The sequence below is a fragment of the Mauremys mutica genome, chromosome 10 (assembly GCF_020497125.1).
Source record: "Mauremys mutica isolate MM-2020 ecotype Southern chromosome 10, ASM2049712v1, whole genome shotgun sequence".
In the NCBI taxonomy this organism is placed as follows: domain Eukaryota; kingdom Metazoa; phylum Chordata; order Testudines; family Geoemydidae; genus Mauremys; species Mauremys mutica.
In genome coordinates, this window is record NC_059081.1 from 51,267,795 (window position 1) to 51,284,559 (window position 16,765).

At 39.8% G+C, this 16,765-nt stretch overlaps 1 protein-coding gene across 3 annotated transcripts in view; it reads right to left on the reverse strand.

Annotated features, from left to right (window-relative positions):
• Positions 1 to 329: 329 nt before the first annotated feature.
• Positions 330 to 16,765, reverse strand: part of STAT1 (signal transducer and activator of transcription 1) — a 39,669-nt gene continuing 23,233 nt past the window's right edge. For 2 of the 3 annotated variants that reach the window (XM_045031890.1, XM_045031889.1), the window contains exons 16-24: positions 15,914 to 16,012; positions 15,140 to 15,275; positions 12,446 to 12,501; positions 11,195 to 11,289; positions 7,555 to 7,694; positions 6,046 to 6,231; positions 5,300 to 5,375; positions 4,082 to 4,184; positions 330 to 3,305 (exon numbers count right to left, since the gene is read on the reverse strand). In XM_045031890.1, the coding sequence (XP_044887825.1) occupies positions 3,282 to 3,305; positions 4,082 to 4,184; positions 5,300 to 5,375; positions 6,046 to 6,231; positions 7,555 to 7,694; positions 11,195 to 11,289; positions 12,446 to 12,501; positions 15,140 to 15,275; positions 15,914 to 16,012 (915 nt within the window). In that variant the 3' untranslated portion in view covers positions 330 to 3,281. The remainder of the gene's footprint in view (positions 3,306 to 4,081; positions 4,185 to 5,299; positions 5,376 to 6,045; positions 6,232 to 7,554; positions 7,695 to 11,194; positions 11,290 to 12,445; positions 12,502 to 15,139; positions 15,276 to 15,913; positions 16,013 to 16,765) is intronic. The other variant, XM_045031891.1, reaches the window with a different exon arrangement.

Sequence of the window (16,765 nt, forward strand, 5' to 3'; positions counted from 1 at the left end):
TTTTACTCCCCTGGTTGTGTCAAATTTATAGAAGCTTGTTAGTAACTTGGGGCAAGGATAATGTCACTTGTTCTGTATTGTGAGGAGCAGCATAGCGCACTGATGGGCACTGTGAAATACAGCAACAAATAATGCCTTGACTAGCCAGACTGCCACTTTGCTGGATTACTTGTTTACCTAGAGACTAGAAGAACATATGATTAATTCTGTAGCCATAGAAATAACTGACAACCATATAGAGATGAAACTGCCCCAATGGGCTTAAAATCAAATAGAGATCTCTTATGTCAAAAATTCAATTAAATCTCATGAGTTCATTGATACAATAGTCTGAGAAACATGATCTCTTTATTAATAATCATAAAACAACTTCTACGTGATGCTTCAATTTTTTTAACCTGGAAAAATAGTATTTCTGGTATTGTAAAACATCTTTTTATAACAATCATCCATGCAAAAATGACATGAAGCTAGGTACTGTAAATCTATTGGACTCATGAGAAAATCTGACTCTCAGATATAAGTTGAATGATAAGCACCATATACAGATCAACACATCACAATTCTTAGGAACACCCACTTCATGTCACTTGATAGCTATTAAATATATATGTACATTTAGCTACTCTAAATAAGAACAGTAATAAAAGTAATATGTTGATATTTTGCATTTATGGTCATTTTTTTTATAGTGATATCAAATAAGGCAAACTGGCACTACTTTGCTACCTAAGCAAATACTCACAGATCCTTTCAACATTTTCATAGTAGTAATGGAATCGTAAGACTGGAAGGGTCCTCCTTGCAGGCAGCATGCTAGTCTTTAGAGGCACAATGTATTAAATGTATTTACCACTTCCTTTTCATGAAGCAGGGTCAAGCAGCTGATGACTGTTTTTTAACCGATCTGAACAGTGGCAATGTAGCTCCCCATCCCTTATAAACTAACTAGCAAAATGCTAAACTCTCAAGCTGCTGAGAGCCAAAGCACTGCAGCTGTTGAAATTTAACAAGGTGAGATTAGTGATTTTCAGTTTCATGAGTTATGAGTTCCGAGACTTGAAAATCAATGAAAGCTGTGCAAGAGGCTCATTAGGTAACTGTGGCTTAATTGGCCTCCAGTGTATTGAGAACAATTCTGCTCCTCTGCTATTAGCAGACTGCCTCCTTCCTCCATGTATCAATGCTTCTGTGGGCTGTAAGCACTTAACACAGTCAATTGTAATCCACCTTTCTTTATCCTGCTGCTATTAATGAAGCTGTGTATCTATACATAGACAATGCCCTCTTTCAAATAAGAAATAGTAAAAATGAAAAGTCTTCTAAAATGTGACTTAGTTAATAATGATATGCACAATACCTACAGAAAAAGTGTCTCCCCAAAGAGATTAGTCAAACTTAGTGTGGTCAGTACAAACGTAAAGCAGCAGGGACTGCAGCTACTGAAAATCAGCCTAGCTCCATTGACTGCAGTGGGGCTGTGCTGCAGTCAAGCCCCTTAGGATATGTCTATGCTGCAATGAAAATCCTGTAGCTGGCCTGGGCTAAGGGACTGTTGAATTGCAGTGTCGATGCTCAGGTTTCTAATTGCAGCATAGCCACACCCTTGGAGGCCTAAAATGAGTTTATTTTTCAATTAAGGTAACAGTGCTACTTTCGCTAGTGGATTGATATGCTAGGAATGCTTTTGTTTGCTGTTACGAAGAGGAAAGCAAGACACATTTATGCTCTGGATGGGCTCGACCCTACTCCCATTCAAATTAATAGAAAACTATAGACTTGAATGGTGCAAGATCAAGCCCTCAGTGGACTTCTCCATTCCAACAGTGCCTGGCTAAACTGTGAACTATAAAAATAGCTGCAATCTGACAGGCCAAGTGATGCCATCTGTCAGTTTGACAAGTTTCCATTTCTTGAGGATTTTTTTTTTCCAATTCTCAATTTACTTTTCAGGCTTAATCCCCTTGCCAGTAGCAGGGTTAGAGTATTTTCTCTTTGCTTGGATGGCAGGTGTGTCACAGTGAAGGAGCCCCACTCAATTTATTTTAGTTCTGGTTACTTAAAATTAAACTTTTATGTGCTTTGTGAATACTTAGTAGACACGTATTTTCATAGTGGCCAATGATGAATAATTCTGACAATATCAAAGCACTTCCATCTCCACAAGTAACTACCGGCAGAGGGGTAATGTCTGGTGTCTGTGCAGTCAGCTTACAATGATGGTTGGAGGGAGGGCAGTGCTTGTATTAAGGATCCTATGAGAAAACATCTCTGTACTGCTTCACACAGATTTTATTGAACTGTACTTCAGTAAGGTACTAGCTGTAATTTTACAATGTCTAGCTTTCAATTCCTTTATGCCGTAATAGCAGAATATGCAGCGTGTGCTCAAACATGATGACATGATGCCTTTGGGGATTTTCTACATGAAAAAGATTTTGTGAGACATCCTATTGAATTGGTGTTTCTTTTTCTCAATAAGCAGTACAGTAACAGTTGTACTGCTTACCATAACATGCTAGTTTTTATTTACAATGAAGCATATGCCACTGATTTAGCAGAGCAGAAGCAAAAACAGGTCAGTGCAGTTTGTGGCTGTACTCTTTGAGAAAGTATCTAAGCTTTCATTTAAAAGAAAAAATTCCAGACCTCTTCATTGCAGAAGAAAGCCTTCCACGTGTAAGCCAAGTGCAAACTGAAGCTGTATTGTCTGCCTGATTATGCAGGCAGCCTGAAATCAATCTCAGAGATATGAATTACCTTTACTTTAAAACTTTACTTTAAAAAAGACAACACTGTAAATGTTAATATAACTATTTCAATTTATGATAAATTTAGTAGAAACACAGGCTTCTCCCATAATCCCACGCTGCTCTCTCAAACAAAAGCCCCAACTGTCCCATACCCTGTTGCTAGGATTTTTCCCTCTCCACTTTCTGTGCTGGAGTTTCACAGTGGTGACAGAAAATTCTCTAGCTCATTGACAATTACAATTAACCGAATATAATATCACAATCAGTAACATACAGGCTACTCTGGGTATCATTCATTTTCACACTGGATTCATTAAGAACCTCAATTCCTAAACTGAACTGAAGTTCCAGTCTGATGCACTGGTGTGCCACACACTCCAAGGGCTTTCTTCAGAATGTCGGAAAGCTTGTCACGGACTACACAGCCTTGATGCATACCTCTGCAGGTTGTGAAACAGGGAAGCAGAAAAATGCAAGCTACTTAAGGATGGACACGTGCAAACAGTATAGTAAAGAGACCAATAACACTTAAGTTGGATAGGCTGAACACATCTGTAAAGAGAGAGCACAGGTTGATTAAAATCTACCCTAAAACAAACCAGAGCAAAGAATTATACTAAAATACTCTTTTGCACGTACAATGCATGGTAAAAATGTAACAGGAACTATGCCGTATTATTTTTCATGGTGTTACACAGTAAGGGCATTGAGACTGATGTGCTGTTATCTATTATTGAGGGCTTGAACTCTGACAGAATTATTAAGTAATATTCAAAAAGTGTTACCCAGGGTTTTCAGAACACAGTGCTATTTGCTAAACCAGCCAAGAATATGTCATCTTTTCAGATTGCCATAGGCAGATTCACGTCTCTCTATAACAAGAAAAGTGTACTTTGCCAACTTTGTTCCACTGTTAGCACTGTCATGTTATCTGGCTTAACTGGTCAAATCTACTAATGGCTAGATGAATCACCTTACTGCTGTTTTGTATAGTAACTCTTCCTATTGTGTTTGCTCCATAGTCTCACCTAGCCTTCCTCCAGGACATAGCACATAAAGAGAGCCACTGTCCTGGAGCCCAAAGAGGGGAGAAATAGGTTGAAATGAAGCAAAGTAGCTCTACCCTGCAAAGGAAATGCATTTGCATTTCCAACTAAAGGCGGTAACTTGCTCTGGAAGGCCAGTTTGTGTTCAAATCAGAGTATTTTTAAAATTTGAATTATTCTATGCCAGGATAAAAAAGGAGCCCTTTAAAAGCAAATTCCATACCCATCCCTCTTTCCTCTCCTTCATCTCCCCCGCACCCTGCAAAAAATAACAAAACATACCACAGTATCAATTTCTGCAGGGCTCACCATTCGAGACACCTCATCAAAATCTTCAGGAGACATGGGTAAGAGGTTTTCTGTGGTCTGGAGTCTGGAAGGGTGACTGAGATGGGGAGAAGGGACAAATCTTCAGTGTATTAACATTAATTCCAGTGAACAAGCAGCACCCCTGATGTCAATTCATTTCCCATTTCAAACTCCTTTCACTTTACTTGATTTTTAGTAGCATGTGCCCCTCACCATGGCTTCTGGCTGCTTCTCATTCAGTTTAAAAGGCAACAAGTAGGTAGATGTCGCTAAGTTGGGTGACTCAGCAAAGTTACATCTCACTCATTTTGCAGTGATGTTAATTACACAGTCTGAACAAACATGAGCTGTCAGGAAGATACCACCTTTCAGCAAGAGAAGCCACTCCATGGAGCTCCTGGGCCCCATGCACAGTACCACTTAAGTCTCAGGATGGGTGCAGACCCCTGTGTCCATGGATCCTATTGCCACTACAGCTACACAGGGATAAAAAACCCAGGGCTGGTCTAGGTCAGCTGACTCAGGCTATGAGGCTGAAAAATTGCCGTGTAGACCCTGCAAGGATGCAGGTTCCAGCCTGTGCCAAAGCATCTACACAGCTATTTTTAGCCCTGGAAAACAAAGTCAGCTGACCTGGGCCAGCCACAGCTGTGCCATGGGTCTTTTATCCCTGTGTAGCCATACCCTGCAAGATCAACAGCTCTCATTTTAGCAGACCAGCAGCAGGAGATTCCACAAGCGAGGGTGTTCTGCTTAGAAAGCCCAGCCAGTTTTTAACTGCATTGCTGAGACACAATGTTTCACGCTGTGCAATGCAAGAATGGTTTTAATACAACGAAAAATCAGAAGTGTGTGGCTGGGGATACACACTGATCTACTACAATCAAGTCAGGATAGGTCACGTTAGTCCAAAGAAAACTGAGATAGCTAATTTTTATGAAAAAAATCAAGTATGGGAAACAGCAGTAAATTGCCAAAATATTTCTACATTTTGTACTTTAATATAGTAGCTTTTTTTCTATTCTATTCTGTGTATTGTGGTGTCTTCCTACCCAGGGGGCTTAGCAAAACAGGGGCGAGAGATCTAATAGCAAATCATGTACATCTTTAAAACTCCTAAAATACACACTCTTTTTGTAGTTTCAAATACTATCCAATTTTTAGAAATCCAACTCTTATGTACAAACTTACACTTCAGATACGGAGATTAATTCAGTCTTGATGTATCCATTCCCTTTGGGGCCATCTAAATCCATAGGCTCAGAGGCTAAAAATAAAATACAACTCTGCTTAGCAAATGTTCACTTTGTGAAAAATCTTTTATATGAATTAAAGGAGCAGTGTCAAAAATGACATTTCTTCCTGAAAACGTTTTACCAGCTACTGTTACAAAAACTTGGGCTATATTTCCAGTTGATTGCCATTGTGCATTAAAGAAGACTATGTCAAGTCAGTTCCCCCTGCTTGTGTGACTTTTCCCACATAGCAAGAGGGAGGGGAAAAACAAAGGAAAACATGGCCTTGATCCATGCAGGCAGCAGCTTCCACCCCATGAAGTCAATACAGCCCCACACAAGTGCCAGCTCCATGGATCTAATTTCTAGTGGGGGCATAAGGTTGTAAAACCACAAAATATGGCAGGCAGACTCTGGGGCAAGTGTATGGCCTGAAACTACCACATACACATTTTTCAATTTGAACAGATTTCCCATTGATAGCCCCTGTACAACCAAATTTTTTTCCCCACCTGTTGAACAGTTAATCTACAACTGCTCACATTTTAGACTAGAAGAATTCAGCAGGTGTGGTTTAAAAACCACTGACCATTCTGGTTCAACTACCATCATTTAATTGTATACCACAGATATCTGGTATTCCAACATTTCAATGACAAATACCTCAAAATACTCCTGCAAATGAAATGTTATATCACTTACTCTCCTTGGGTCTGGAGTAGTATTTCCCAAAGGCATTGTCTTTGGGAATATTTGGGTACAGATAGCTCAGTGGATTTTCAGGAATATTTTCGGCCGCCATCACTTTGTAGTTGCGAATGATATCAGGGAAAGTAACAGCTGAGAGCTCCTTCTTGGTATAAGGTTCTACTGAATGGAACTGAGGTTCTAGTGAATAAAGAAGGATATGAATCCTAGAGATGGATGCTTAAAAGCATGGTTAAAAGTATACAGAAAAACACAGCTGAGCCTACATATTCAGAGAGGGTCAAGTGAAGGAAGAGCCTTACAGAATGAAATCTAATTTGCATTGTCACAATTTAGTTTTTATTTCCAAAGCAAGTACCGCTCCATGCAGAGGAAAGTATGACCTAATATATGTGAGAATGGTTCTTTTCACATGTTTTATTCAGAGTGACTGGGGTGACTTGTGTTCACCTCTGGAAATGAGCTGTAATCACATATTTAAATTAAACCATGCTGAAATTTACAAGACTGGCCCTTTTCAGATAAAATTCAGATCACATCACCTGCTACCTGATTTGACCCAAACAACCATGGCTGTTTTATTATGGGGGTGAGCAGGGTAGGGACCCCCTGCAAGCTGAAAGTTTGGATATGGGACAACACTGTCTGTCTCCCCCTCAGCCTTTGACTGGCAAAGGAAGGAGCGGGAAGGCTGCAGAGAAGGAGAAACAATGGGTGAGGCAGCGGCTTGCAGCAGCAGCAGTTTCTCCTAGGCTGTTTAATAGCTGGGCTCCATCAGCAAGAGCAGCAGCTGCAGCCTCCTGCCAGCTAGGGGCGATCTGCCTCCTACAGCACAGGCAGGAAGCTGCAAGGAGCCTCTCCTTTGCAGTCAGTGCAGTCCCTGCCCTGCCCTGCCCAGGCCCCTCCCCAGCCAGCCTTGGTCTGAGCCCAGCAGGGAAGGAGCTAGCCAGGCAGGGAGCTGAGCTGATTGCAGAGGAGTCCCAGCTGCCCATCCCCCAAGTGTCTTCTCTCCCCGTCTCTGGAGACAGGTGCAGGTGGAGTAGGACTTGGGCGGGAGTTGCATGGTCACAGGAGGAATCTCTGGTCGGGAGGGGCCGTGCAGGGGAACCTTGGGCAGATGCAGGTGAGAGCTGGGAGCCTGCTGGGGGCACCCTGAGGTGGTTGGGGTGTGTGTGAAGGATATGTACTGGGACATCTTGGGATGGAGGCGACCTGTAGAGGGGAATGATACTGGGGGGGGACCTTGGGGATCTGTCCTCCACAACTTTATAGGCCAAACTGACTCCCCTGGAAATGCCCCTGTCCCCACTGAAGTAATGGAAGCAGCCTACCAGATTGTTGCTGGAATACTGTACTTGTGGTGGTACTCTAGCACTTATCAGATGGGATTGTTAATTTCATGTTATTGCCAGTCTGTGTAAGGGAGACAGAGGGCTCCAAGGATTTTTAACTTTGGTTTTAAAATGTAGGTATAAACCCAAGTTATTCTCTGTATTTACTTACCATTTTGGGATCCCTCTACCCAGGTAAAAGTGATGGCTCCTTCTCGGCTACTTTCACTAAATCTCAGTAAAAAGGTCCCTGGCCTTTGGTCCTTTAACAAAGCACGTTCTCTCTCCTTACTGATAAAACCCATGATACAGCTGTAATATTAAAAGAAAAATTGTACAGTTTACTTCTAAGTACATCCAAAGCCTATTATTGGGCTACCTCATGTAACTAAAAGCAGAATTTTCCAATTGGTTTATAACATCCTATGCAGCTATAACACCACCATCAATGCACAAATTAAAATGCACTCGCTCACTCCTCAGTTCAGTAGTCCTTTAGCAGCAGCTATCCAAAGACAGGCTATTCAGCCTTTTCTCTCTCACTATGTGCAACGTGCTATAAAATGTTGTTGCAACACTTTTTAAAATCAGAAACTGGTTTCAGTTATCCAAAAAAACCAGTGGCTCGGTTCAATGAGTAAAATTACTCAACTTACTCACATGTGTGTTTGCAAGACCAGGGCCTAGATGGCAGTTTTAACTTAGAGAGAGTATTAAGTGCGTTCCTTATTGACATGCTGTGTTTGCTTTAGTATCCCACGCTCCTGTCGGAATCACAGACAATTGTTTGAGTTTCTCAGTATTCTTTGGTTTTGTGCTCCATTCCCAGACAGCATGTGCATCTCTGCCAGATCAGATATTAACAGTCTAGATTATTTCAACCCCAGTATTTCATTGTGTGTTTAAACCATGTTCTCTTACTCTTGGAAAGACTCTGATAGTAGCTCACATTAACTTTCTCACCCTCTTTGTACCATGGTTACCAGATGCAGGGTACTATGATGCTTTGTCCCTCTGGAAAGCATCTGTTGTCAGATAATGCTTCAGAGTGATCTAGGGTGATTTTTGTGGTCTTGAAGGAAAGAAGCTCTGAGGAGAGCATATGGGGCTGTCTCTAATCTGCTTGCAATGCCTTAATTTACCTGTACAGGGCAGAGTGGGCCAGTGGGGTATCCCAGAGTAACATCTATTATATGGGCACAATGGTGAAGACCTTAAAAGGTGATGTCTGAACATCAAGATGACACAAGAGGGTCTCAAACAAGGACATGAAGGAAGAGACTGCTCTCAAGACAATGACCTCTATCTATTAGCAATATCTGTGTTTTCATGGTTGGGGATGAGATAACTCTGACGCAGTCACTTAGCAATATTGTCCAGGTTTTCTCTAGTAGATCAGAGTTTGAGGGAGAGGCAAGAGTGTGGTTTTTTTTGTTCTTTTTGTGTGTTTTTTTTTTTTGCTTTAAAATAATGTTTAAACTCGATTTTATTTATCTAGGAGTTCAAAAGTCCTCTGAACTATTGCTCTTTCCTTATGCAAATACTCATTTATGTAATTAAGCCACCATTACTCTAGGTAAATATGTATCTTGGAAAGCCTAGTAAATCAGGAAATACACCACCTACCCAAAAGAGAACAGTAGAAATCTACAAGGTAAATTATATATTTAGAGATTTTTAAAAGAAGAACATTTCAGATATTGTAGGTAACAGCTACAAAGGATCCCTTGAGGACTATATATCCCAATCCTTTGTATGGCAATCTTCAGCTTGATATATGAAAAAGGCACTTTGGGGGCAATTATGATCCCTATTAGATCAATTCTGATGCCATGTATATGCAACAACCATTTATACTATACAAAGAACAGTCAAAATGGTTGGCAGTCTGTCTGATTCAGGGCCTCTTGCGGTTCCAGTAGATTATTAGCCCCTCTTAATTAACTTTCAGCTATTTGGCTTTCCTAAAAAACCCAATAAATGTTTTAAAGCCTGTGGCTGATGTAACAAACCTGTTTATCTTTGTTCCTATAGATCATTTTATTGTGTTGCCTGCCTGCAAATCCTCTAGGTTTAGTCCAAAAGAAAGGTTTGTTTGTACCTTTTACTTCTGTCTCTGCCCTTCCGCTAACAAACAGAGCACTGTTCACAACAGGGAGGAAATTTGTTGTTTACAACTCTGTATATCTGTAAGATGTTCTTCTTGTAGATGGTATTAATGTTATAATTATACAGAGAGAGAGCCTTAGATACCAGGGGTGAAATCCTGGCTCCACTGAAGTCAGTGGCAAAATTCCCATTAAATTTAATAGAGCCAAGATTTCACCCTATGAATTAAAAACAAACAAATAAGCAAAAACCTCTTATGGGTGTGAGAGTTAAATCTTCTGTCTGGATCTTCAAAAATGCTCAGCAGCCAGTTGCTCCCACTCTTAATCCTAATGGGAGTTTGACACTTATGAAAATCTGGACCCTTCAATGGGTGCTGATCAGTTTGCAAAGATTAGGGCAAAGATTTTCAAAGAGGAGCAGAGATTATATATAGAAAAAGAGGAGTTTATGTAGGGTGGAGGTGACAAGTTTTTTGGGGGCATCTGAATGGGAAGCTTTGAGAGCATAAGTCAGTGCAGAGAGATCTGTAGTAGCTAAGCAGAAAATCAGGATGAGAACACATCACACTTTAGTCTTTAAGGTGCCACAAGTACTCCTGTTCTTTTTGTGGATACAGACTAACACGGCTGCTACTCTGAAACCTATCACACTTTAGTATAGTAACTTCCCCGTTACATCAGTAATTCAGCAAGGCACTTAAGCATTTGCCTAATTTGAAGCACATGAGAACTTGTGTTATTCACATGCATAAGCACCTTGTTCAATCAAAGGCTATATCCATAATTTTCCTGGTCTATGTTTGTTAGTCCTGGATATGAGTATTATCTTGCCAGTATAAACACCCTAAAACTGTCATTAAAATAGTAAGAAAGTTTGTCATTGCTTTCATTAGTTATTGATTGCCAATCTTAATACACAATGAAGGTTCGTTCACAGGATCAGAAGCACTTTTCATCATATATGAGCTGTCAACAGGGTTGTAAAATAAGGTCAAATCTGAACTGACAACTAAAGAGCAGGATTAAAACCTCATTTTGAGCCTATTTCTGGCAGCAGTCATAGCCCATTATTAAAGGGTTTCAGTGTTGCTGATGTCACCTAGTCCCAAGGTTTCTAAACATTAAAGGAGCTGATTTTTCAATCTGGAAAAGAGCTTTACTATTAACATTTTAATTCTTTAACATTTGATCATTAAAGATTAGTTGCTGTAGCTGGACTCCATCACTGGTATCAAAGGATTCTGTCAATCCTGCTGTTGCCAACACTAGGCTCACAAATGCACTTTTTTAAACAAGGGTGAACATTGTACAAGATTCCCCCACAGCACCTCAGTCTTCACCTGCTAAACTCCTGTTCTTATGAGCAAACTCAGTTCTGCTTTGGGCTGTGGTGAAAGCTCACTGCACTGTAGGTTGAAAGCTGGTGGCTCATCTCACTTAACCTGAAACTAATCTGAACTTTGACCTTTGGCATTAAAAGGAAGGGCAATGGGTTTATTCACTAAAATCATGGTCTTTTTACCACTGCTTCAGCTAACATGCAGAGGATCTGTCTGGTTCCTTCCAATAAAGACCCAGAACAAACCTCATTTGCCCTATTAGCACTCATATTTTATTTCCTATCACAACTGTCATTTTAACAGAGTTAAAGGCTTGAATCATCAGCCATTCATCTTTTTTAGCAACATACAAGATTCTTACCCATCATTCCAGAGACACAAGAGGTGTTTTTTAATGAGTTCAAGGATGCCCTCAATCCACAGCCAGAAGGGAAAATTTTTATCATTTATATTTTCCTGAAATTACAGTACATGGGGAAGAAGACAAATGTTACAAAAAGAAATCTGAGTACAATGCACTCAACTTATAACAATGTCCTGAAAAAGCTGCAGTGTCTCTCCTTCCTCTTTTCTTCACCCCTATTTTTCTTAACATTTTTCCTCTTTCTTTGTTCCTTTTTGTTGCTCTTTTTATTTCATTGATTTATTTTTGCTGTTTCCTCTCTTCCCTCCTCCCTAAGAGGAAAGATGCTGCCTTGGGATGAGGTGCATTCATTGGTACCATCCTAAGCTCGCCTGTGTGGCACAGGGAAGAGAAGCTTCGGCTGGCAAGGGGATACCTGGGCCTGCAGGACCTTACATGTGACCTGCTGCCACCACAGGCATGTATATTAGGGTATATCTTCGTTGCAGAGTTATCTTGTGCTCTTCCTTGGGTGTTGCCCCTAACCCAGCTCTTGTCCAGTGGAGAACCACCCTTTTTAGTTAAGAGCAATGAAGCTCCTTCACTTGATGATTAACAGGGGAAATAAAAGTGCAGGAATAAAAGCCAGGATTGTTGTATAATAGAACAAGTGCTCTAGGTGACTTCTACAGAAATTAAAAGATTCAGTCCCTGAAAAGAGGCACAGAACTCAGCAGTCTAACCTCACCCCCAGATAACTTACATGAACCAACCATAACCGAATCAAAATATTCACACACATCCCTTGCCTTCCCCAAAGCCTAGTGGAAAAAAGTATAAAGTCATATTTAGTGCAATACTCAAGTACAAAAACTCCATGCAAGAGAATCGTCAAACAAGAGGAGTCGAAGCATTTTCTTCATTATCTAACTCAGGGGTCGGCAACCTTTCAGAAGTGGTGTGCCGAGTCTTCATTTATTCACTCTAATTTAAGGTTTTGCGTGCCAGTAATACATTTTAATGTTTTTAGAAGGTCTCTTTCTATAAGTCTATAATATATAGCTAAACTATTGTTGTATGTAAAGTAAATAAGGTTTTTAAAATGTTTAAGAAGCTTCATTTAAAATTAAATTAAAATGCAGAGCCCCCCGGATCGGTGGCCAGGACCAGTGTGAGTGCCACTGAAAATCAGCTCGCGTGTGCCGCCTTCGGCACCCGTGCCATAGGTTGCCTATCCCTGATCTAACTTGTTAACTAGACAGTTCCTACCTTGCAGAATCTTGTCCAAGGAATAAGGCCATCAAGAGAGCATCCACCTGCTGGACCTAAAACAACAAACCAATAGACTGGTTTCAAACAACGTTTGTTTTGAAATATCATTTTAGGCTCAAGACTTAATGAAGGTGAAACCAATCTGTATTTACATATTAAATTCTAAGCATTTGTTTAGTTTCAGTTAGGGGTGTAAAAAGGAAGGAAGGGAAGCTGTTGATTTAACTGTTCAAATAGCTGCTGCAGAGCTAGCAATGCAGTTTTGCAGAGTAGCCCCTCTAGAAAGTGTTCTGGAGAAGCAGAATGTAGCGAATAACAAACCTATACTCAGACAGCCACCAGTAAGAACAATCGAGAGCTCTGCTACAGATTTCATATTAACGATCAAATAGGGTAGGAACTAATCCAAATACAAAGAGATAAAATTGTTGTTACATACGAAGACATTTTCATCTTCAAAATAATTCTAGCAATGTGGTCCAATCATTCTCCATTTACTGAATGATTTACAGCCACCACACTGAAATTAGGACTATTCATGTGAGTTGAGAGAGATTTGGCCCATTAACTCATCAATCATTGCAACATCCTGTGAGATTGTGTTATTCTCATTTCAGCTTTAGTGACTTGCCAAAGGTCACACAGAAAGCTTGTATCATAGCGAGGAATAAACCTCTTATCCCGACTTCCAAGCCTACCCTTAACCACGGAATCATTTTCTTTCCCTTTTGAATCCTGTAGCTTATGTGCGTGTTTTGATTTAAATAAGTGTCTTTGGTTTTTCCCTTAAAGGAAACTGTAGCCCATTTGCCTCAGCTACATCAATAGCAACATGCTCAAAATCCCCCTAAGCACACATCACCACTAGGGAAGCGGTGTATATTTCTAGCTATGCTCACAGAGGAAGAATATTCAGTTACTTATTACTATTAAGTATTCCCACTATATTCACAACTGGATTTTCAACTGTGAGGCATAGGACCCCCAGAATCTCAGGGGAAACTATACATACTGGCTTGTTGACTGCAAGCCTTTCCAACTCTGATTCCATCCAGTATCCTACTCCTACTCTCAATCAATCAACCTACAAGTTCCAGGCACAAGGGATAAACCTCCTCCCCCCCCGCCCCCCGTCCATCTAGAATGAGTCTCAGTTCCCAATACCAGCCATAGTATCACCGCACAGACTATGCACACCCTCACATCTGGGAGAATGATACAGGCTTTATCATCAGACAGCTGAGCTCCACACACCAGTGAACTACATACAGCACAGAAGGAAGTCTCAAATTTATTACAGCTAATGCGGATTCTCCCATCAATCTTTCTAGTGCTAAGATCAGGTTTTATAACTCAAATGTAATGTAATGATAAGATGGAGGATACCTATTTACACACTTAAGTGGAGGTTATCAAAGTTTGGGAATTTCCCAAGTTGTAAAATACTAAACAAACACAGCGATGTCAGTGGTCAATCTCTCTCTCTCTCACACCAGGAAACCTTTATTTTTTATGATGAATATATTCTGCCTTTATTAAATATTACAGAATTTTAAAACATAGAAAAGTGATCTAAACTAACAGTGGTAAATTATGTCAACCTTTTAAAGATTTGATATTTTGAGAACTTGCTAGAGCTAGATAAAATGCTTTATAAAACATTGGACAGCTGGGATTTCCAATTTAGATTTTTTTTTTAAATATAACCCTTTATAAAATTGAAGGCTAATGGGAATGCTTCTGGGAATTAGTAACAAAAAGTTTTGTTTTTTAAATTAAATGTATCCTTCCAGACTCTCTTATCCAAACACTGCAGAATTGAATTAGTCAGGGTCTCTGAGAACCAGACAGGAAACTGACACCTTTTCATTGTTCAAGTGGGAATACTAAGGACAAGTTGGGGGGAAGGGCAGGAGATTTTTAACTTGACACATTCCTTTAAAGTTGTCACAGGTCTCTTGGTCTAGCCGCGCCTTTTATGCATTGCGTCAAGACTGTAGATAGCAGGTCCTGGTCTATGGGCAAGTGTAACATGAAAACCTGAGACAAAAATTACAGTTACTGGGCTAAATGACCCATTTCTTGAAGGAATATTTCAATGCCCTCTCGGAAATAGATTTGGTCCCAATCCTGTAAACCCTTGCTCAGCAGAAGTGTGTGTGTGAACCCAGACTCAACAGAAGTGTGTGTGTGAGAGAGAGAGATCTGTAGGATCTAACCCTTAGAGTATACAAACTATTTAGCATGTAGAGAAATGGAAATGGCTTCAACACTGTAAGTGTGTGACCACAATAGAACCTCTATCTGCATTACAGAACACTGAATATTAGTAGTTTAAAATTGGGCTACAGAGTATAGCTATAAAAAACCCATTACAAAATAGAGTGTAAAATAAAAGTTTCTCCAAATGTAAAGTAACAATGGTAGATAACTGCAACAAAAAAACATAACAGTCCAACATGGTAGTAAGTACAGCTGGTCAAAAAAATTTTCAAAATTCAAAATTTGACTTAAAAAAAGAGACAGGGAGAGACAAGCTTTTCATGTTTTTTCTATGGAAAAGTTCATTCCATTTTTATCTAGCAATAAGTCATTTTTCCTTAGCAGTCCATCCACTTACTTAATATAACCAAGAGGAAGGAACATAAAAAAGGGCTTGTAGATATAGACAAATTTGTTATAGAATCATACCAAGAAGCTTCTCCCCCAGCATGCTCAACTGATCTGCATGAAGTCCCCTTTTAGTTACAGAAGAGAACTGCCAACTCAGCACTTCAGAAAGCTGAGACCATCTTGCACAAGGTGGGTTCAGAAAGAAGGACAAGTTCTAGAGAGAAAACACCATGTACACAATCTTAAACACACATGAAACTTAGCATGAGCACAAGTGTATGGTTAAAAAAGTAACTGAGTTTGCATAAGATATGGTAAAGTTTGACAATACATGAGGACTTCTACATAGATGGAAGGTCCAGCTAACCATGGAGAAGCAGTTAACAACACTGATGACTCTTGTTCTCCGAGAAAAAACAAAGCTAAGGCACTTCTCTTTGGGTTTAATCTTACTCAACAAACCATTCCATATTACTGAAGAGCAGTGGATTTAATTACTGAATATATACAGTACACTGGGAGAAGCCAAATAAACATCTGAAAACGGATATATAAAACATGATAAAGGATACTACAAAACAGTTTGCTTGGTTTAAAAAAAGCACACACAAGAAACAAACCCCAACCAAACAAAAACAACAACAACAACAAAAAATCCTAGATCCAATAAGAACTGAACTTCAGAATAAAGATGAAAGAATGAATTATGTCAAATATTATGAATTAATATGGAGAGACAACCCACATCTCCCTTGTAAATTACACAATAGTTTCAGAATACTGACTTACACTTTTAACATCCTATCCATCTTTCATGCCAACAACACTTAGAAGTAAGTATCCTGTAAATACCTTGGGTTCAGTAGTCAGCATGTTGTACCACAAAATGGAAGCCCATCCGCTTGGAAGCTGACTCACATTTGAGATCACAACAATAGGAAGGGATGTGGTCTGTAAAGGGGAGAGATTTTTGGAATTATTTGTGATACAGTTCTACTACTGTGTATACTTTATTACATGGAAATTGATTTAGGTATATCTACTATAATCTTTCATATACAACAGACACACTATCAGTTTGTGATGAACTGAGGCTATGTCTGTACAACTAATTCTGATCAATATTGTGAAGTGGTTTTATGAAAAACTGCTGCATTACCAGTGTCTATATGTATGTGGATCAACTATTGCTGATAGGGCCTGTAGCAGGGACACACCAGACAGGGGCAATGTGACATACTTAAGGTTAATAATGGTATTTAGACCTCATAAAGGTCCTGCTAATAAAGCAGCGGCATCCTTAGAAATCCTGTCATATAGAGGAAAAACATAAACCATGTCAGACTCACTAGTGAAGGAATGTAGTAAGTGCTGGTACAGACTGCTAGAATTAAGTTTACAAAACAGTTTCTATCGTTCCCTATTTTCACATGATTATAACTTACCAAACCTTTTGGATTGATGTTTTCTATGTCTGCATATGGAAGGGAGGGAGAGCTGAGTTTTTTAGGATTGCGGGAGTGTGTTGGAACTGGTGGATATTCCTTCAACCAAGAAGTCAGTTTTACATCTCATTCAAAAGTTGGCACCTCCAGCAGCACTTCTAATGCTAGCCTGGGGCACTGGTTCATTTCTGACCTGAAGGGAAGAGCGCTACCTAAGGAACTGCAGGTACCATTTCTGCAGCACAGTGTGTTCTTTGTG